Source organism: Ischnura elegans, chromosome 13 (assembly GCF_921293095.1).
Source record: "Ischnura elegans chromosome 13, ioIscEleg1.1, whole genome shotgun sequence".
NCBI lineage: Eukaryota > Metazoa > Arthropoda > Insecta > Odonata > Coenagrionidae > Ischnura > Ischnura elegans.
The window spans coordinates 8,585,362-8,608,604 of NC_060258.1; the positions used below are offsets into that span (position 1 = coordinate 8,585,362).

General features: G+C 39.2%; 1 protein-coding gene across 2 annotated transcripts in view; it reads left to right on the forward strand.

Annotated features, from left to right (window-relative positions):
* Nucleotides 1–23,243, forward strand: part of LOC124170152 — a 95,743-nt gene that overhangs the window by 68,960 nt on the left and 3,540 nt on the right. For both annotated transcript variants that reach the window (XM_046548846.1, XM_046548847.1), the window contains one exon: nucleotides 12,589–12,846. In XM_046548846.1, the coding sequence (XP_046404802.1) occupies nucleotides 12,589–12,846 (258 nt within the window). The remainder of the gene's footprint in view (nucleotides 1–12,588; nucleotides 12,847–23,243) is intronic.

A 23,243-nucleotide genomic window follows, 5' to 3' on the forward strand; every position in this document is an offset into this window, starting at 1 on the left:
ATTTAGTATATTTACTAGTTGGTCTATAACTCTGTTGATATTAACGTTGGAATTTTGATTGAAATTTCCATGTGGTCAGCAAAAAAAGATGAATTCATTTATAGCAATACAGTAAACTCTTGATTTTACGAAGTCAGTGGGACCGGAAAATTGGCACTTCGTAAAATCGAGTTTCGTAAATTCAAACCTTTTTCATAAGTCACGAAAAAAATGTTCGCTTTTGTTTCTTCCGCCGTTTTTTGTCTTTAGTGGTCTTATTTAAATGTTTTCGGTGGTTATTCTCGGTATAATTCATAGAAAAGGCTTTTTGCTATTGATTTATGATGTGAAAAATCGTTAAATAATAATACCACCATAAAATTCCCATTTCTTGTTCATACTTCAACATCAACGATCGCTAAAGAAATTCCCGACCAGTTTAGAAAACGTAATCAAATAATGAATTGCAATGTTTATTATAAGAATTAACAGTAATAAATTTGTGGTTAGGAGCCAATAACTACTATTAAGTATGCAAAAGATAGATATTTGTTTCTGACACCCACGGAATTTTAGCGGCAGCCGGCCTAACCGCCATTTATGTCGCCCTCTATCGCTCAGTGACGAGAAAAAAAGCAAAACAAGGGTCTTAGCCCGTTTCCAAAATAACCTTCGAAATTTAATATTTCGAGTTACTTCGTATTTTCAGCAGAATGTGCTATATTTTCACTGAGATTCAATTACGATCATAAATAACGTAGGATGTGATTATCTTCTGGCGAATATTTGAAGTAAATTCTGTTTGAGTTCTCCGTCCGACTACTGTGTTCCATCATCTTCGCAGACGTTGCCATAAAAGACTTAATTCTTCATCAGGACTGTATTCTTCATACCGGGTGTGAGGAGACCTGTTCATATAGTATGTTTCTCTCCTTTTATGCCGACAGGAGCAAGGTTCCAACCGGAAAACGACAGGAGAAACATCTTACAGTATCAGAGAAATATAGATAGAAACATTATTATCCACATTGATTGTTTTCCTACAAGAGACGTTTTATCATTTCTCAACGTGGTTAAGTATTGGTTCGCTAGCGTGAATTCTCAAAAAATGACACGCAAAAACCTGTGCCGTCACCTCATTTAGGTTTCGTGTTCCTTTCTCCGCCGTATTGAAAGTTTGGCAAAGGATCATTGATATAGAGAAAAGATTTTCTTAGTTTTAGCACTAAAAAATAGTCGCGCCATAATCGTAAATAAATATAGTGTGGAAAGAGCAAAGAAATTAATTTCAATTGAAAAGTCAGCTGAGAAGAAGAGAGACAATTATAAGCGCGGCACCATTTTCCCGATAGTGGAAGACACTTCTTCCGCCTCTCTCCGGTTAATAACTTCCCCCCGTTGGAGGTAAAGATGAACCATGCCCTTCTCCACAATCGGGGAACGTTCCCAATGGGTGGGGTGAATAAGAGTGGATGGGGATTGCCTGAGGGAAGAAGTGTGGTCAGCACAAGGACTGGTGAAGGGGGCAGGGCAAAGAAGGGTGGGGAAATGGCCTTCAGCTCTGCCTCAGTCTACTTTTGGGGGCCGTATTTTTTTGCGACGCACACAAGCTCGGTCTCCTTAGGGAGGGAGCGAATGGGAAATGCTGGGGAAGGAGGGGTTTGGGATGCGTAAGGTGGGTGTCAGCAAGATCAGCCAAAGGCGGCAGGAGGGAAGGGACGGCTTTGGAAAGACGGAACCCCAGCATGGGAGAACGGGGAAGCGCGTGAGAAGAAAGTTCATGGTTAGACTTGGAAGTGCGTCTTCATTACGAGAAGCCTGAAATATAAATTGGCGGTAAATAGAGCCCAGTACTTAAGATATTTAAGTTGTTCATTCACAAAGGCCAATATATACACTAAAAGATATTATGGCGCGGATTGCATGTATCAACGTCCATTTCGGGATGTTATTAATTTCTGTTCCCATTTATAAAAGTAGCAAATAGATTTGAAAGAATGATAATCATGAATAAAAATATCTAAATCGATATCCAAACGCACATGAGCAAAATAGATGAATGTATACATACCGATCCATCGCAAGTCATACCGCTCAAGCTTCTTCCGGTATAGGACTTAAAAATCCTGGATAATGCCTTGGTCCAAGGGCTGGGACTTGCTAGTCGAGTTCGGGGGTAAAAAGAGGACTCGAACATTAGCCAATTTTCGATCTTCCACGTATTTATGAACGGTGGCATTATCCATTATTAAAACAATTTTGCTGTTCTCTCCAGCAATTTTTCTCTGTAGACGTATAACCGTTTGCTGGAAAATTTCTCGGGTCATCCAGCTGTTTTTATTTGCATGGTAAAAAACGGGGAGGGCTTCCAATTTTACATGTTTTAAGCACCGTGGCCTTTCAAATTTCCCAATGACAACGGGCTTATTTTGTCCGTGCCCGTTTGGTTGACGCACAGCCCCACAGTAACACGCACTTTACTCTTTTTCCCCCCATGGCACCTTTGCCCTTTGAAACCCAGGGTTGCGTCAGGTAATGCATTAAAAAATAGCCCAGTTTCAGGGGCCAGCGAGGGTGAGCTCGTCGAGGAAAGGGTCCCGGATTAGGGACCCTTCGAAGTGCTTCGGCGAAAAGTAGTCAAGTAGTCTTCGAAGTACGTTCACAGCAGTGCAAAGGGTTAATTAGGGGTGTACGAAATACTCCGCGCGACCTTCCTGACATGTTAAACTACGAATTATTGTCGATGCTATGTTTACGAACAGGCACGTAAATAGGGGCATAATGTCAGCCGCGATATTTTAACTGAACTCCTACTCCCCCTAAATTCCCACAGTGAGGTTTTTGGCGACCCATTTCTCTCCAAAGTTGCATTATCATTTACGATTTCGCACTTTTGATGGACCACATTTGGAAGCGCTGATTTTTTAGCTACTTACGCCGGCGTAACTAGTTTTGTTGACAAATTTTTCGCCGTAGTTCGTATAAACGAATGCCATTTGCTCCTAGGGACCGAGCCGAGGTTCGTAAATTCAAAAAAATTCGTACAATCGAAACTTCGTATAATCGAATAGCGCCATGTATTTAGCATAGGCTTTTCACCGGGACCGCAATATCACTTCGTATAATCGAAAACTTCGTAAAATCCTGCTTCGTAAAATCAAGAGTTTACTGTATACCATTTCTGCCTCCCATTCACTTCCTATATCCAATGCTTCAGGTTTTTTCACCTGTGGCATGTATCTCCTCTAAATAAAAATCGCGAAAAAAAATAGGTATAGGGTGGTTTCCTATTATTTTTTTATTGCCTAAATCGAAAGATTATTACTCCTGGAGTTCGTATTTCACGCTTTTAGATTTTTAAATGACGATATCTATTTTTCGCGATTAAATGAATAGTGAAAAATTTCAAGCGCGCGAAAACGCGACGCGTAAGTAGGAATGATGGGTAAAAGACCGTGTGACGCATTCCTGGTTCCCCCTCCCGCCTTCTGAGGTGATCTTGGGGCGAGGCTTTGAGCTCTGATACGATGCAGAATGCTAGCAGGTAACTGAGTACCCCGCTAGATGTTAGTGCTTGGCTTAAATAAGGTTTATTAATGCCTTATCAAATGAAGAAAACTTTCCGACCTTAGCCAGTTTTAATAGGTGATTATTAAGACATGTTTCCCTGAGTTCTTTGCCTCATGCATTCATTGGTAACCTCAGACGATGTATAACTCCTATCCTCTCGTGTAGAAACTAGGTCCCTGTGACGTCACGTGGAGTGGAATCACATGGGCGCCAATCTGGCCTTTTTCAAATGAGGATAAAATTTGACCCTTGCCATTCGTCTAAACCGGTATTTCAAAATCCAAATAATTTGTGTATTATGAATACACTAATGGTGGGTAACGAATCGCAATCAATGCCTTTCGTTTTCTTTGATGAGGGAAACTACCCTATTGTCATTTAAAAATATAAAAGCATGAGAGATACACTCCAGGAGTAATATTCTTCTGATTTAGGCAATAAAAAATTATAGGAAACCACCCTATTGAGAATATAACGGAAAATATGCTTTACTAACGCTGTTGTCGTAGGGTTTGTGTAAGATAAAATTTTAATCAGCAGGAAGGTAGCCAGTTGAAGCAAGATCTGGAGGAGGTGATCCACGATAGAAACCCCAAAAACATATTCAATGTTTATGAAACTTACCTTTTTTTAAGGCACACCATTTAAAGACAAAAAATGCCGCGGAGGAAAACTAATCAAAACTGAATGGGTTAATTGGTTAACACATTCAATGCGGGTCTGATTTTCATGAACGTCGTCAGAATCGGCCGTTAAAATAAGAAATGAAGGTAGAGGGAGGTTTTCTGTGCAATAACGTCCGTTCAAATACTGCTTTTTATTTTTTTTTTCCTCATCTATTCTTGACCTTGTTTAATATATTTTATAATATTTTTTGGAGTTTAGGTCAATGTAAAACAAGTTATAGCCAACGTTACAATTTATTCAAAATCATCCTCAGGGCTATGAAAGAGAAAACGTGAACAATATAAAATACAAAGTTGACAACGATATACAATATTTTTACATAAAAATGTTACGATCGCGTTTTTTATACAATGATATAATTTCAAGTATACACATATATACATATAAGAACAGAATAGAATACACAAAAATTTTTGTCATACCTCTTAACTTTGTAAAGAGGGACTTTTTTGAGAAATTTTTTGTGCATTCTATTCTGTTCTTATATGCATATGTGTATACATACTTTAAATTATATTACTGTATAAAAAACACGATCGTAACATTTTTATGTAAAAATATTGTATATCGTTGTCATCTTTGTATTTTATATTGTTCACGTTTTTCCTTTCATAGCCCTGAGGATGATTTAAAATAAATCGAAATGTTGGCTATAACTTGTTTTACATTGACCTAAACTCCAAAAAATATTATAAAAAAATATACTGCTTTTTACAAACGGCGCAAACGGTTTGAAAGAGGGAAGCTTGCTGAATGCCATGCACACGATCGGAAGACTCGACTGTTTCGTTCTTCCTTCAATTATTTCTCTACTCATTAAAAAGAAGAACATTTTTGTAGAGAAAAAATTTGGTTTAATTAATAGTGCTGAAGTATGTTCCCTATTAGGTGCATGGACACTTCAGTACTCCCTCATGTAACCACGTGATTTAGCTGAGCAGACTTATAAAAAGGAATTAAATTTTTCATTCTCCTGTACGTGGCTTAGATGAAATTAAAATTTGTTACTAGCAAATGTTCGTGCTGAAAATGCATTATTAGCCTCTGAGAGAACTTTATAACATGTTTATTTACTGATGACTTACTTTAATGAAATATGATATCTAATTCCTAACTTTCAGTTATTAATTTAGTTACAATTTGAATGATGCTTCATGTATACTTTTTAACACTTTAAATGCTGGCCCGATTTTCATGAACGTCTGTATTTCTCTGAATATAGTCCCCCTCTGAATATAGTTCCCCCCTAATTTTGAAGCTTCAGTTTTGGGAAAAGTTAAAAAATTGCGTTTGAATGTGTTTAGCCCCCCCCTTTAACTTTTAACGCAGGCATTTTTGGATTAAAAGGGGGGACTGTATTCAGACATGTAGGATACATACTTCATTTTCCTGTGCATGGCTTATATGAAATTAATTTTTGTTACAAGCAAATATTCGTGCTGAAAATGCATTATTAGCCTATGGGACAACTTCGTATCCTCAGATGTTTATTTACTGATGACGTACTTAAATGAAAAATGGAATCTAATTCCTAACTTTCAAATATCAATTTAGTTACCATTTGAATGACACTAGATACCTTCTAACCCATTAAATGCGGGCTGGATTTCATTAAATTCATCAAAATCGGCCAATAAAATAAGGTGGAGGTTTCCCTGTCATAACTTCCATTCAAATATGTACTGCTTTTTGTAAACGGTGCACACGGTCCGAAAGAGGGAAACAGACTTAACCCTTTCGCGCCGGACCTTCGTTGAGGGAAATTCTTCCTCAATACGAGTCTCTTTAAAGTTTTCTTTACTCCCCTGCACGAAGCTTTATCGCGTCGACTGAAGGCAGTGGTTCCCTCCCTAACCATTTTTGGACCCAACTCAGTGGGGCGCCGAACCCTTTCCTCAGCCTCCTTCCCAGACCCTAGAGGGATTAAAAGCCCCTTCCTAGGAAGAGTCCGCGGTCAACTGGCTAAAATATTAATGCAAAATACATACATGCAAATATTTGTTGATCGCATCGATTTTTTACTTTCAAAATGATTTTGTGTTTCTTTTCTGAGCGTGCAGAAATTTTAAACGAAGTTCTAACGTTGATATAGACAGATTTATTATACAGTGGAACTTGGTTAGTACGTTTCTGAAGGGACCACGAAAAATGAACGTACTAACCAGGAAAACGTACTAACGAGGAAAGTAAATAATAGCAGTCCGGGTTATTGCAATCTGTGGAAAAGTCGTCATAATTACAATTACTATCGGTAGTTCTCATAGGATCGCCTACCTGAACTCTTTTCACATTTAAAATCAAGAAAATGAGCGCTACCATGAAAAACAAACCCTTTTCTGAATAAAAATCGCAATTTTTCATGGACATCCCGGAGACGATTTCATGATTACCGCGTCTATCTCCCGTGATTTATATATATTTACAGAACGAGGACGAGTGAAGCTCAGACAAGCGAAGACAAGTCATTTTTCTTTCTCACAGCGTACTCGGAGAATATAACAACAACCCGGAGTAAGTCAACTGGTTTTTTAAGCATCATAAAAATTGGGCAAAATTATATTGACTTTCAAATTACGGCAACAGCCGTAGACATTCGCTTCTGGAATGATACCATTTCGATTGTAAAATCGATCGATATATCGACTGATGACACGCAAGATTATTAGATTACGACGTAATTACAAGAAAATTTTATATTAAACAGTTGAAATTTACATTAAAAATTTGTCTAATGTCGTCTGCTTTCGTTCCGAGATCAAGTATTTTTAAGCTAAGCTTCGCGTGGAGATCCAGAGAATCGTCTGCTCCTGCAACAGTAGTCAAGTAAATACGTACGACGTCGAGTTTATGGAGAAGTACTGCTTTAGATAATGTGGGAATTGTCTAATACCGTTAAGACTCATTTCTTCATCATGATAACTCGTGCAATAGCAACAAATTCCCACTCGAACTTCGTGCGCAGCAGTGGGCACTCCCAAGCGCTCCAAAGGCAACAGAAGGTGAGGAGCTCTGGGTGGGGAAAATTGGGGCTTCTTATTGGCTGTAGTCTTTCATAGTCAGACATTCCCGAAAAATGGCCGCATTTTATTATTCAGCACGTCACAAGAATTCAGAAATGCATTTGGATAAATTACGGTAGAAGAAAGAGATGTGGAATGAATGGAAGAATGTTAATGGCTAATAATAATAAATTAAATCATGAATTCAGACGTTTGCGACCCTTAAGAAGACACTAGAGAACGAATTGCGGGTTGCGTCACGGCAAGCAATTGAGCGTACTAACCAGGAAAGCGCAATTTTTTCAAACGTACTAACCAAATTCTTTTACCTGTATTTTGTTCGGATGGTACCGGGACCGAGGGAAATCGCCGTACTAAGGAGGAAAACGTACTAAGGAGGAACGTACTAACCAAGTTCCACTGTATTTGCTAATTGGTCCATAACTCCGTAGCTATTTTCGTTAGAATTTTGTCTGAAATTTCCTTGTGGTCAGCAAAAAAAGATGAATTCATTTATAGCAATAGATATGAAAAGTAAGCAACAAATATAGTTTTGGAAAACACACTGCAAATAACAATAGTTGACCGCATGGAGAGGATAAGAAAGGGTCGACCTGAGCGGCCGAAGATGGGACTGGGCTCGCGCCAAGGCGGATCACAAGGGGCGACCGCATCCGTGGGTCTATTGTGTCCTTCACGGTCACTTTTTTCGAACTGTGCTGCACAGGTGTGGCATTCGTTGTTTATGGAAAAAAATCCTTGCCACTCAGGTGTGGCATTCGGCACGAAAGGGTTAAGGCCGTACACACGATCGGAAGACTCTGAAATGGATATTAGCGTAGAAAGCGTTGAACTTGTGGAGAAAGTAAATAAAAATGGGACACATGCTACATTAGGTGATTTATATCCCAACTTAAGAATTAAGTTTTGCCTCCTTCACAGTTGTGAAATTTTTAATGATGAATGTTGCCTATAATTTACTTGTCAATTTTGTCAGGACCTTAAAAAAATGGTGAACGTTGCAAAATTTTGTTGTATCCGTAAAAAAAAAGATTGAGTTTGTTCAATGATTTCCAAAACATTTAGCATTAGCATTTTTATTGTACGAATTGTATTATCGTGTGAAAGATCATTCACCATCCAAAGAGAAAAAATCATTCGCCTTGACCGGGATTCGAACCCGGATCCACCGATTTCCGGTCGAGTGCTTTAGCCAGTTAAGCTACCGAGGCGTCATTCTTCCCTGTGGATATTTGGGGACAGTACCGGACCAACTGGTTAAAATATACTACAAAATATTCTAACCACCCATTGCTAGGGATCACTTCATTGAATAAATCAGATCCAAATATCTGCCAATAATAAAGTCACCAAACAGGAGTAGCCAAGAAAAAAAATAGCGAAGAATAAAGCCGAGGAAGAATGTGCATAATCAAAGTTACAGGGTCATGGAATTGCAATGGATTTGAAAAATACAGAAATGTATACTCGGAAGAGAGGAACACTCCAATGGGGACGTCGTCGCTCAGACCTGCTCATTCTACAATATAAAAATTTGACGCTTTCCCTGCCACGGATTTTTAAACGAATGGCTCACCCATTGTGCCAACGTGTTCATCTTTTTATGCGAAGATCCACAGAGGAATAAATCATCTGCCTTGACCGGGATTCGAACCTGTATGCCCCGATTTCCGGCCGAGTTCTTTAGCCAGTTAAGCTACCGAGGCTTCATTCTTCCCTGTGGATATTTGCGGACACTACCAGACGAGGACGGAGGTCGAGAGAGGGCTCCAGGCCCTACCAGCAGAGCACGTCAAGTGACACGCTGTACACTGACTGTGTTAAGGCTGTTTTACACGGTACACAGAATAGCGTAGTCTGACGTACGTGCGAAGGCGCAATCAAAATTGCGTCGTGTAAAGCGGTGAATTGCTAGAACACATGCGAGAATGCGTGGATGCGAGACGGAAAAATAGCCCCTGTTCTAATTTCGTTCATGCATTCGCGGAATTCCACGCCATTTTAGAAATTGATGCTGCTCTAACCTGCGCAATTCCGTGTACCGTGTAAAACGGCCATTAACCCTTTGAGTGCGGATGGCATAGCATTGATGCCCAGCATAGGTCCTGCCAACGGGCGGGTGGCATCACATTGATGCCATGCCGGCCTATGTCCTTCAATCGCTCCCTACGCTCCTCCGCTCTGTTCTTTCTACTCTCACGATGGTTTCCCGCACGCACATTGGATTAGGCTACCTTGATATGCCTTCCGTTTTTGAAAAAAAGTTTATATTTTTTTAGTACATTTTTTTACATTTATGGAGTACTTTTTAATTTGTAAGATTTTTCGCCATTACAAAAAAATTAAAATGTGATATTTTCTTTACTCTTCTGAATATTTGTACTAAATGTTGCCATATTTGAAGGTTATTATCCCCGTTTTAGTCGTATTAAAATTTTTGTAAACAATATTTAGTCATAATCTTCCTTTCATCTCACCGACGAAAAATATTTTCGTATTTCAAAATACGGTCACAATACACAAGCTAAACACAGTTGAATAATATGTTTCTCTTTTTATTATTGTTAAAACTTAATATTTACATAATGCCGTTTTAACTCATAACATTCTTCCATAACATATTTGCAACTCATTTTCTGAACGATCCTATCAATAGAGGTTTGATTATATTGGTTTCGGAAAAAGAAATAGATTTTTTCTACTTTTTCTCATTTATTTCGTTTGAGTTTGTTAAAGTTACTAGGCTCGAATAATTACGTCCACCAATTCGTTATTCACGGGAAATATTAAAGGTTCTAGGAAAACTTTTATATTTATTTCATTTTGAATGAGAAATTAGAATTGGGGAAAAAATGATCAAATTTCGGGGCTCAAAAAAAAAGTCGTTTTATGTCACCGCGGAATAGACTACAAGTCACTCTGTGTCTCCTGTTATCTCTATTTTTAGTTCAGCTCAGTTTTTTCGACTCTCGCCATTAGTACAGTCTCTACTTCGGACATCTTTCGATTGCGTGCATTTTCACTCCCCTACAGAGATTTTATTTTTTTATAATATTACCGTATAGCCTTTTTCTATTGGAAATTTCAGTATTTTACATATATTTAGCCACTTACGTGGAATATGGGAGAAACCTTTATTTTTAATTTTATTCTTATTTTAAAACCTCAAGGACCGTTTATTCCTTTAGTGAACTAGGCTTAGAATATCTCCTCGCAATAAAACTACCTCTGGCAATATTTACTCAAGTTTATGCATGGAACACTGCATTGAGTCTTCTCCGCGAAGGGTTTTTTAACTTTGAAGCAATTTACATATTTTACTTCAACCAAATAGAGCTATTATAATTAGAAAAGACCGAGCATATGGATATTACTCGTGGGGAATGGGGAATATTTTTAATCTGGTATACCTAATGTATGATTGTATTAAGTATTACAAGATGGCCATCCATTCCAGATTATTGGAAAATGTAGGAAAATATCTTCGATGTTTCTTGTCTTCACACCACTTTTTCCCGAGACCGATTTCTACTAATTTTTCATTGCATGCATTTTGGCAGGGACCCTGGAGTAGATGATCCGATACCAAGAGACCCCTTGCATAAAATTCGACCCCTTTTGAATTTATTCACTCAAAGAATGAAATAAATTTACTATCCGGGTAAATAACTCTGCTTCATGAGTCCATGTTGCTTTGGTGCCACAAACACGGCATAACATTATATATGCTTTCAGGGCCTAATGGCGTCGTGCAAGATGCTATAATTTACACAGGGGCGAAGGATCCTGATGTTGGAGGCAGGGGACATGCAAACAAAGTCGTGCGAAAATTAATCGATAGATTTCATCTCTGTGGACACAGTTTATACAGTCGCGAAGCCACGATTTTGAAATGAGGGGTTTTTGCAGGAGATTTTAGGGCCCTTCCGGAGGGTGCGGGGGCCATCTTACCCGTTTTTGGCGCCTCAACGGGGGTTGTAACCCATTACCCCCCCTTCCGTGGCAACACTGCTGAGTTTACGCATAGAAAATTATAATAATCTCTTGAAATATCTATTGAGTTACTCAAAAAAGACACACCTCTGAAAATCTAAGGACAAACAGAAAAATAATACTCCTCACGTTCTAAGAACGACTAAAAAGTGGCTCTGATTGTATATGATGTGCAGAAGCTCCAGAACTGTGTTTGAAGCCTTTTTTCAAAGAATTCCACAATTATTATTTAGTTTTTATAGCATTAACGCAAAATAAAATGTCAAAAAGATAAAATAACTTTCATATGTTTGCATGCAAATCTAAGTTACTGGTAAATTTAAAAATTTATAAATGTGAAAATTAAACTTCGAAAACTTTTATTTGCCCAAAATATGATGCATAGAAAGTGGATGATAACTGAGAATATATTTATCTTCTTTTATAATTCAATTCCGCCATCATTTCAGAAATTATTTTAAGCTTCTTAGTTGCTACGTAAAGATTAGTTGCCCTTAGTCACCTAATGTTTGTGTAACGGGTTGCATAAATATCCGGAGCATTGTTTCACGTGGGTGCGGATGGCATCACTGTGATGCCATTAACAAATTGTTTAATAAATAGTGAAATGAATATAAAAATCTTTTTTGTATTGAAATTGTTTACATATTTTCGAAAAACAAAGTGAATGCAGTGAAAAAAAATTCTCCGCCAATGTGAAACAACTCTGAGAAAATTCTACGCAATGAAAGGGTTAAGGAAATTATGACAGCAATTTATTAGTTTTTATAATTATTTGCTTGAAAAAAATAGGCAATGATTTTTATTTTATTTCCAATGTCGTATACAATTTATCATTTTTCTTCAAAAGGAAAATTTGTTCGTAACTTTTGCTTTGAACTACAGCACTCTCCGGATTATCCTAATGGCTAATGATGGGGGAAACGGCACGGATAATCAGAATACATGGATAAACCAAACTTTCACTTTAATGTCAAGTTGTGTTCATAATTTACATAAAAAAAACAATAAACCATTATTTATGCAGGCATTCTGTTATTTAGGAGTGCTTCCTGGACTCATTGAGAGCTTTCTTAGCCAGTTCACGATCTTCTTAGCTGCGATGACATGGATGTACTCGTATTATTAATGCTCCGTGTAAGGCCTGGTTTCGTAAACCACACATCCGTGGCTTTGTGATCATGGATACAGAAAAATGGTTTGCACGAATGCTTCAAAACCACTGCTTGACATCGGAAACTAGATTGTCAGGCACCACGCCACGTAGTCGCGTCTCGCACAAGTTGTCCAGGCTCCATGCTGAATGTGCTAATAGGTTGATTCTTTCCATGTCTTGCAGGTGGCGATCCCAACGACTCGGCCAGCCATGGCAGCAGTGAGGAGGCTGGAATGCGCATTGCAGAGTTGGCGTGTTCGTATCCTAGGTGCGGCATGAAGTTCACGAACCTCAGCTTCCTGCTAAACCACCAGACGACGCACCCGCAGCAGAGGGACGATGTGGACACGATGGAGCAAGAGGGCGAGAGCGAGGACTTTGAGGTTCTCAGCGAGGAGAGCTGGGGCAGCGAGGACAGCGGGTCGGAAACCTCGGAAAAAGGTTTGCAAGACACACTTACCCTCTCCATTGGGAATAGGGTAGTTTCCTTCATCAAAGAAAACGAAAGGCATTGATTGCGATTCGTTACCCACCATTAGTGTATTCATAATATTGAAATTATTTGGTTTTTCAAATCTCAGTTTAGACGAATGTTAATGTTCAATTTTATCCTCGTTTGAAAAAAGCCAGATTGACGCCATTACGATGCCACTCCACGTGACATCACCGGGACCTAGTTTCTCCACGAGAGGATAGGAGTTTTACATCGTCTGAGATTAACAATGCATGCATGAGGCACAGAGCTCAGGGAAACATGTCTTAATATTTACCTATTAAAACTGCCTATGGTTGGAAAGTTTCCTGCTTTTCATAAGGTATTAATAATCCTTATTTAAGCCAAGCGCTACCTGCTAGCAGGGTACTCTGCTACCTGCTAGCATCCTGCGTCGTATCAGCGCTCAAAGCCTCACCCCAAGGTCACCTCACATGCTGACAGGTGGAACCAGAAAAAACGTCACACATACTTTTCCCAGCATTCATACTTACCCGTCGCATTTTCGCGTGCTTGAAAATTTTCACTTTTCATTTGATCACAAAAGATAGATATCGTCATTTGAAAATCTAAAAGCTTGAAATACATACTCCAGGAATAATAATCTTTCGATTTAGGCAATAAAAACATAATAGGAAACCACCATATTGGGGTTCCATCATTGGCAGGAAAAATTCTCGGGTTTCCTGCAAAGTACAGGGTGGGGCAGTATAACTTCCTTTTCTTAAAACTTAATGAAACGCATTGTATGAATCGGAAAATTTTTATTTGGTTTTTACAACGTAGGTGCATACCTTAAGTTTTTTTTTAATAGTCTTGAAGATCAAATCACGTAGATGACGTCCTCCATTCATGATTCAATTGAGTATACCGATGTCTGGTGTTTGTCATGACCTTTTCAAGCATTGCAGGCGCTCTGTTGGCAATGTCTTCCTGGTTGTTGTTCTTCAAATCTTGTAGGGTCCTTGGACGGTTCAAATAAACATGGGATTTTAAAAAACCCCTTAGAAAAACGTGAGACAGATCCATCATAACTATTAGGTGTGCAACTAAGTCCCACGGTTTTTTTAACAAAAATAAAACTTTATCTTGAAAAATGAAATGATTGATATTTGGTGGCTATTAATGAATTTTTATCCTCAAAATGCGCGCCAAAAATGTTTGTTATTGGCCTAATGAACTATGAAATATTTGCTGATTTACTAATAAGTGCCAGGGCGGTCCTTTTGATCCGTATTATTAATGTTCTGCTTAATATTTGTGTCCTTGAATATCAGATTTTTATAGCAGTATGTGTAGCAGCCACGTTTGCTGATTGAATAGGGTGGTTTCCTATTATTTTTTTATTGCCTTAATCGAAAGATTATTACTCCTGGAGTACGTATTTCACGCTTTTAGATTTTTAAATGATAATATCTATTTTTCGCGATTAAATGAAAAGTGAAAATTTTCAAGCGCGCGAAAACGCGACGCGTTAGTAGGAATGATGGGAAATCTCTCCGTACGTCGTATTTCTGGTTCCCCCTCCACCCGGTGAGGTGACCTTGAGGCGAGGCTTAGCGCTGATACGTCGCAGGCTGCCAGCGGGTAGCCTAGTGCCCTGCCGCCTGGTAGCGCTTGGCTTAAATAAGGATTATTAATACCTTATCAAACGAGGAAAACTTTCCGACCTTAGCCAGTTTTAATAAGTGATTATTAAGACATGTTTCCCTGAGCTCTGCGCCTCATGCATGCATTGGTAACCTCAGACGACGTATAACTCCTATCTTCTCCTATAGAAACTAGGTCCCTGTGACGTCACGTGGAGTGGCATCGCATGGGCGCCAATCTGGCCCTTTTCAAATGAGGATAAAAATGGACCATTGCCATTTGTCTACACCGGCATTTATAAAACGAAATAATTTGTATATTATGAATACACTAATGGTGGGTAACGAATCGCAATTATTGCCTTTTGTTTTCTTTGATGAAGGAAACTACCCTATTTACAGCTGTTTTTCTGAATGTTTCTAATCAATTCCTTTTCTATGCTATGAAGTTATATATCACTATTATTTCATGGACACACTCAAGAGTTTACCAACCAAAGTTTCTGTTCAAGGTGAAAGACTAAATTGTTTATAAGTTTTATTTATTACTTTAGGATATTGTACTAGGTACGCAACTAATTTCCCGCTGTTTTTTGAACGAAAATACATCTTTAGCTGAAAAAATGGTTATAAATGAATCATTCAAAGTATTGTCCATCGCTAGCTATAACTTTTCCTCATCAATGTGGCAGAGGCCAATGCCGTAACGGTAAAACTGTTCATTTTTTAAGGCTACCCACTAATCATGCCATTCTTTTTTGGTGTCTTCGTATGAGCGCAACTGCAGATCAGCCCAACCATGTGCCATGTAACAGAACAAGTAATAATCGAACGGCGTAATAACTGGGGGATACAGTGGGGGGGAGGTCAGGACTTCCCATTTGAGAGTTACAGGTAGGTTTTAACAGTTGAAGGAATTCTTCTTGGGTTTTCCACCGGTTGAGGCTTTCCATGGCCGACGTTTCGAGGCTCGACTCGAGCATCGTCATCAGGGCATTTGAATGTCGGACTGGGGGTTTGATTCCCTTATATACCCTGCTTGGAGGTCAGGTGTCACGTGATTGGTTGAGGACTGGCCTCTTGGCAGCCAATCCGTTGATCCTTTGGCTTTTTAGAGCTGACAGAATGGGTTTCCAGGTGTTGCTGATGGCATAGCCTGCGTCACGGTTGAAGTTTTTGTGGTCCAATCGAATTTCTATGGCCTCTTTTACGACTCTATCCCAATATTTGGTGGAACGCGTCAGGATCTCGGCATCATCAAACTGGATGACGTGGTCGTGTTGTATGCTGTGTTCAGCTATGGCCGATTTCTTTGGTTGTCCCAACCTTAGGTGCCGCTTATGCTCCTTCAGCCTAGTTTCGATGGTGCGTCCAGTTTTCCCAATATAGTCTTTGCCGCACTCACATGGGACTCGATAGACGCCCAGAGTTTTCAATCCCACTGGGTCTTTGGCTCTCACTAGGTGGTCCCTCAGCTTGGGTGGTGGGAGATGGATGGAGGCGATGTTGAATCTCCTGAGAATTCTGGAAATTTTCCCGGAAACAGATGATACGTATGGGAGACATGCTCTTGCTACCGGTTCTTCGATGGTCTTGGGCACATTAGGGTTGAAGGTCCTTTGTAGGGCCATGGAAATCTGGCGGTTGCTGTATCCATTTTGGCGGAATGTTGTCTTCAGGCGATTCAATTCCTTAGGCAGGCTCTCTTCATCAGCGATAGACTTTGCTCGGTGGAAAAGCGAAACGTCGGCCATGGAAAGCCTCAACTGGTGGAAAACCCGAGAAGAATTCCTTCAACTTGTTCACCAGGAAAAACTTTGATCCTATTTCAGGTTTTAACATGTTTTGCAATGCAGGGTCGAGCGTTGTCATGCTGTAGAATCACTTAGAATCATAAGGAATCCAAGTTCCTTGCTTTTGCATAAATCCCAATGCATCCAATGACTTGGAAATGGATTTGGTGGGTAACTCCTAATGCGTAAGCAAGCTCTTCTTGAGTTTGTTACTGATTTTCATCGAGCAATGCCTCCAATACAGCGTCTCCGAAGGTTTTTGGTGTTCCTTCACGTCAACATTGGAATGACCGTCTTTGGAGTGACGGAAGCAATCACGGCACGTTGTTTCACTTGCAAGGAGACGTCGCCAAAGTGATGTTTGGGATCTACATTCGGATGTTATTTTCTGAAACTATATAGGTAAAGTAGAAAAAATGTCATGGCTTTCTTCCACATAGGCCCAGGTTCGAGAGATATTCGCCCTCTAGTTTGCGTGGTAAGGCACAATTCGGAGTTTTGTTTAACACGTTGCGTACCGGGGTATTTAAATTCCTTCTAAAGTAAATTAAAAGTAATGTCTTCATTTTCACTCGCATCGGAGTCACTTTCACTGATTACTAGAGGAATACGTTTTCTAGTTTTCATATTCACCACAACATCAGAATCGCTTTCACTTTCGTCGTTATCTTCGTCATACCCTAATGGTACATCTGACAAATCATCAGCACACAAGTCTAACAAAATTTCTTCTTCATCCAAAGTGTTGTCCTTCCGATGTGATGCCATAATATGGAATATTCTTATGAGTGGTTTTTAGAGCACAAATGCGAGCAAACCTTCAAGCGAGAAAAACTTGACACCAAATGTTCTATTCACTTGGACTCAGGGAAACACCAACTGCTCTTGACACATTAGGAGAGGAAACTAACCCAGAGGCAGGAAACAAGTAAGAGAGCATCATCTCCCTCCATGGCATGGACGAAAAGAACTGGGGGCCTCATTGTGAGTCCCCCAGTTCCTTTTGTCGAGAATATTTATGTTGACGGAGCAGAGCAGTCCACTTGCTGAGAGTGCATCTCGAAGAAGCGGCGATGAAGATAAGGGTCAAACTCGCTAGATAAAACAAGGCCATGTGGATAAACTCTTTGGAAATAATAAGCCAAGTGTGTGGGGTAACTCAAGGAAAAAGATAAATAAGAAGCCAACGCTGGTAAGAAGAGGAACGCCGATTCTGGGTGGAGGTGTTGAGAATGGAAATATGTGCCTATTCGGGCGTAATGCCTTTGGTTTAAACATGGTTAAAAAGCTAATGTTTAGAATATAACTTTACCCAATCAAACGTTATGATGCATCAATTAATTATGAATAACGAACAACAACAACGAACAACTGAAAACGTACTAACGAATACGTGTTGTACACTTTAAAATTGTTTAGGTTGGCGCACCCAATTGACGAGAATCTTCGTCATCCGTCCGGAACGTTTGGGGAAAAAAATGACGAGAATTCTCGCCATCCGTACGCAGCGTGTTAAAATCCAAAAATTGATATTAAATTTTAAAAAATCGTGAGTAACTAAATAAAACAAATGGGGATAAAATGCAACAGTGATTTCAAAAATTAGAAGGGAAAAAACTATTTCCGACACTGGGACTCGGTCCCTAGACACTTTATACAGGTTTAATGTCTACCGCCCTAGACCACACCGCCATGGCCGTATTTGACCGATGGAGATTACTCAATGGATGTGATGCTGCGCGAAATCTTTACAAGCGAGTATCTCTCGAACGCGGGCCTATGTGGAAGAAAGCCATGACATTTTTTCTACCTTACCTATATAGTTTCAGAAAATAACATCCGCATCCAGATCCCGAACATCACTTTGGCGATGTCTCCTTGTTAGAGCAGCATCTCCGTTAAACCATTTGGAGCTCTCGATGCACTACAGCCTCTGTTCTCTTCGAGTGAAAGAAGAAAGTAAACGCTCCCCGCAAATGACGGTCACCTGGCACAAACTCCGACATTTTCACACAACAATAAGGATATGAAGCTGAACAAAAACTGGCCATTGTTGTCGAGCGGTTTGCTTACCAAATGTCTCAGCTTGATTCGTGACTTTTCCATTGCGTCAAAAAGTAAACCAGTAATCACTGCTAGAGCCATCTATTGACAAATAGCGGGAACTTAGTTGCACGCCTAATATACAGTCTGTCCCAAAAAGAATGACCCGATTTTAACTTGTAATAATATTGAAACAAATGTCACTAGGCAAGCGAAACAGCGCCAGATGTGATCGGCATTGTTTAGAGTTTTAGAAAAATCCGCTGAATGTCACTGTGAGCACTGATGTGGAGCGTGCACCCCTCAGACCATTGGTCTAACAATTAGGTCTAACAAAAAGGTGCAGCCAGTCTCGCTGAAGATGACGTACAGGACCGCGAGACCAAGCTTTACACTCTTGGCCTCCTCGGTCCCCTGACATAACATTATGCGATTTTTTTCCTTTTGGGAAATGTTTACGTACCTCCCTTACCTCCTGACATTGATGAACTAAAAACATGAATATCAGCTGCTGTAGCTTCAGTGACAGAAGACATCTTACACTCAATTTGGGATGAATTCAGCTATCGGCTAGATGTCGTCCGCGCAGCCAATGGAGGACATATTGAACATTAATGATGGTTTTTTATAAACTTTTGTCTTTTGTGAGTAATTTCGTATACAATGTGTTGATGTTAAGCCCTTCTTCCTAATAAATAATCTTATTTAAAATCGGGTCATTCTTCGGGTCACTCGGGACACACTGTAATTTATTGTGTATATAATAATATGTATTGTCTAAATAACAGATTTCCAAGGAATGTGGGAGTTAGTTACTTATGACTTATTACTTGCACATCACTGAAATTTACGTAATGATTTTACGATAACAAAGGGTCAAGCAGGTTAAGATGGCGAAAAGTGCCCCCGATATTTTGAGAAATAAAAAATATACACTTAAAGTGCATCCAAAATTATGTGTTTTCTCAAAGTTTCAGACCCAGAAAATAACCCCAGAAAAAATTAAAACGCGATTTTTAGTTTTTTAACCATATCTCCAGTTTTTATATCTGTAAAATTGTTTTCTTGAATTTAAATTGTGTATACTGTTATGGTCTACCATCCTGATTTTTTTCAAAATTTTTGAACTGAAAACTAAACTTTTACGTAAGTTTGAAATATTCAAAATTAAATTGAAAATTTTAAGAAACAATAGACACGCCGAAAAAAATATATGTTGTTACCCCTACCTTAAAGTATAATCTTAATTTTTTTCTGATTTTTAAAATAGGGTGGTTTCCTATTATTTTTTTATTGCCTTAATCGAAAGATTATTACTCCTGGAGTACGTATTTCACGCTTTTAGATTTTTAAATGACAATATCTTTTTTTCGCGAATAAATGAAAGTGAAAATTTTCAAGCGCGCAAAAACGCAACGCTTAAGTATGAATGCCGGGAAATCTCTCCGTACGTCGTATTTCTGGTTCCCCCTCCGCCCGGTGAGGTGACCTTGAGGCGAGGCTTAGCGCTGATACGTCGCAGGCTGCCAGCGGGTAGCCTAGTACCCTGCTGGCTGGTAGCGCTTGGCTTGAATAAGGATTATTAATACCTTATCAAACGAGGAAAACTTTCCGACCTTAGCCAGTTTTAATAAGTGATTATTAAGACATGTTTCCCTGAGCTCTGCGCCTCATGCATGCATTGGTAACCTCAGACGATGTATAACTCCTATGTACTCGTATAGAAACTAGGTCCCTGTGACGTCACGTGGAGTGGCATCGCATGGGTGCCAATTTGTCCCTTTTCAAATGAGGATAAAAATGGACTATTGCCATTCGTCTAAACCGGCATTTATAAAACGAAATAATTTGTATATTATGAATACACTAATGGTGGGTAACGAATCGCAATTATTGCCTTTTGTTTTCTTTGATGAAGGAAACTACCCTATTGGTGGAACAGGGTCAAAAACTCGAATAACTGCTTTGCGTCATTTGCATCTATGTATTCCAAGGGGAATTTCACAGGAGGGATTTTTTAATGAAGTTTTTTTCAATAAAGATACCTACAAAAAGATTTCAATAAAATTAATAAAATAAAGTGCTTCTCTCTAAAAGTTTTTTCCGTTTGAGTGCTGTTTAATTCATGCACGACATGTACTCCTTATTCCTTACGAAATATCATACAAATTCCTCATGTCTTATTTTGAATAACGTGCGAAAGATATGTGATCGCAAGGTACACTGAGACGAGATATCACCCGTCCAGGAATTCTGATGTAAAAATTTAAAGGTATCAAAAGTTAGGATTCAAAAATTGCATTTTGTAATGCTTCCTGGTAATGCACAGAAAGCAAGTCAAAACATAACACAAAAGTCACTTTGAGCCTGGGACCACAACCGCATCCACGTCTAGGGTGCCATATCTTTGTAATTAACATAGCTGCAAGGAAGGCAATCATGCTGATCAATGTCCCCCTGACGGCTAATGAGCATTTTCTTGACACATTATTGAATTTGCCTCTGGACAAAAAGTTTTTTCGGGTGGTCAAGATAAATGGGACACCCTGTATATTTTTCCAGAAGGGTCATTCCTTGCCAAATCATCACAGAAAAGTGGACTTTTCAATCCCACCTCTTTGATTCACTTGAAATTCGGTAGGAAGTTAAAGCACATGAAATTGTACTTGTACACAAATTATTAACCCTCAGCTATACACGATATTCATACAGCAGGGTCGCAAGCATGACAAAAAATGTAAAAATTTTCCATCGTGCACTCTACAAAAATAAATCATATCTTAGCCAGTAGTTGTGGTAGAATCTGCCTGTTGACAGGGGCGTACCGAGCAAGGGGAAGGGGGGGAGCAGCTGCCTCCCCCCCCCCCTAGAAGCAAAAATCAGAAAAGTCTTTAAGCAACATCTGTGCTGAATAGGGTAGTTTCCTTCATCAAAGAAAACGAAAGGCATTGATTGCGATTCGTTACCCACCATTAGTGTATTTATAATACACAAATTATTTGGGACACCCTGTATATTTAGCTCTTTTTGAACATAACCCCTACTGTCTGTAAAAAAAAGCAAGATACAGTGGAACCTCGTTAAAGCGAGTACGGGCTATAGCGACACCCCCGCTATTACGAGAGATAGCCGATGCACCGTCAATTGACCCTATAATAAGCGTGTTAAAAATTTCGTTTTTACGAGACCCTTTCGGTGTTGGCTCTCGCCATAGCGAGGGTTTCACCGCCGGAAGACTTTCATCAAGACTCCTTAACCTCTGTAATTGCTAGCGATCTGTTAGAAGTGAAGTTAATGGAGTGCTCAGTCTCAAATTTATGTGGTAAACTGTCGTTCGATAAATATAATGATTGACGAAACAATGCTTTGCATGATTTTTATTCAGTGTGGCGCTTATAAATTGTTTGAATAGTTAGTCGTAATTTGAGTAAGGAAATTTAGTGATGCAAAAAAACATCGCCTTTCGTCTGGATTTATGCTTACGTTTATCGGATAGATGTTTATCTGTCGCCGCACCACTCCTGTTCTTGTATATCTGTTCGCAACAGGTATATTGGCTATTATTTGCTCCACCTCCTGTAAAGCGACAATTCGCTATAGCGAGTGTTTATTAGTGTACCGTGGGGTGTCGTTATATCGAGGTTGCACTGTACTCGAGTTTGAGGAGCTCTAGCGTCTAAATGAAGCAATCGATTTCAATGCAGAGGTTAGCAGAGGTTTGCGTTGTTTACAACAACTCCGTTAATTTTTATGGTATAAACAATTTGTTTTCGGCAAACTGCTAGCAATAGATGTGGCTTCTTTATATCGAAATTGCAAGTTGTAGGAGCGAAAACTACGGGAATGCCAAGCGCTCAAAGTTGGGCAACTTGATTTTACGCGCAAAAAACGGGTACTTTTTTGAGAAAAAATTAAGTACAGGAAATACTATTTAGCCGAAGAATTTTTAAAGTACATGATATATCGTAGAACTAAATTCTCCTTCGTATGCTTTTCGTTGCATTGAAATCGATTGCTTCATGTAGACGCTTGAGCTCCTCAAACTCGAGTACAGTGTGTCCTCGTTTAACGTCGTCCCGTTTAACGTTGTTTCACGATAACGTTGTCCAAAAATTGAAACCCTTGATCATTTAACGTCGTTATTGCTTCGCGATAACGTTGTTCAAATTATGCGCGATGAAAAAAAAAATGAATGGCGAATAGGACGCAAGCGCATCTGATGTATAGTAAATATTACTAAATTAATGCGATTGGTAATTTTCGTTCGACAGAAAAGGTTGGCGTGGGTAGCGTATGTTAAATATGCATCCAAGCGAATAATTATCGCTTCATTTACCCATTATCCGTATATTTTTCTGATGCCAACCGAAAAAAATGTCCACGAAGAAGAGTGGCTATCCTGGTGGTTCTTCTGACGTGATGAAAAAACGGCGATATTAGAACAAAAACTTGGTATTATTAAAAGAATTGAAGAAGGTGCAACTGCTGGAGAGATCGGTCGAGTTTTAGGTTTGCAGGTCGAGTTTTTACAATTAAAATTTCTTCTGTTACTGAAAATATCGATGTTTCGCCATTAAAATACTTTCTTTTTAGTTTTTATATTTCATTTAATAATGCCTACGTCCCAACCTTTTCGTTATGGAAATTCGTTTCTTTTCGAATGAATCGTTATCATGCTGAAGTGAATAATCTTTAATGAATATTTCTCGCGATTTCTGCCGTGTTAAAGAATTCATATCATCACGAAAATTGACTCGCCCTTCATCCTCGTGCTTCCGAGTGTCAGATTCAGATTTTTTTTCATTTTGGCCTGATTCAGGTGTCTCCCTATTGGTTACGAAGTCTGCTTAAAGTTACGGCTCCGATAATTGGCCTCCTTGGATTCTCGCCCGGGAAATTCTGGATTCTTTACGAAGAAAT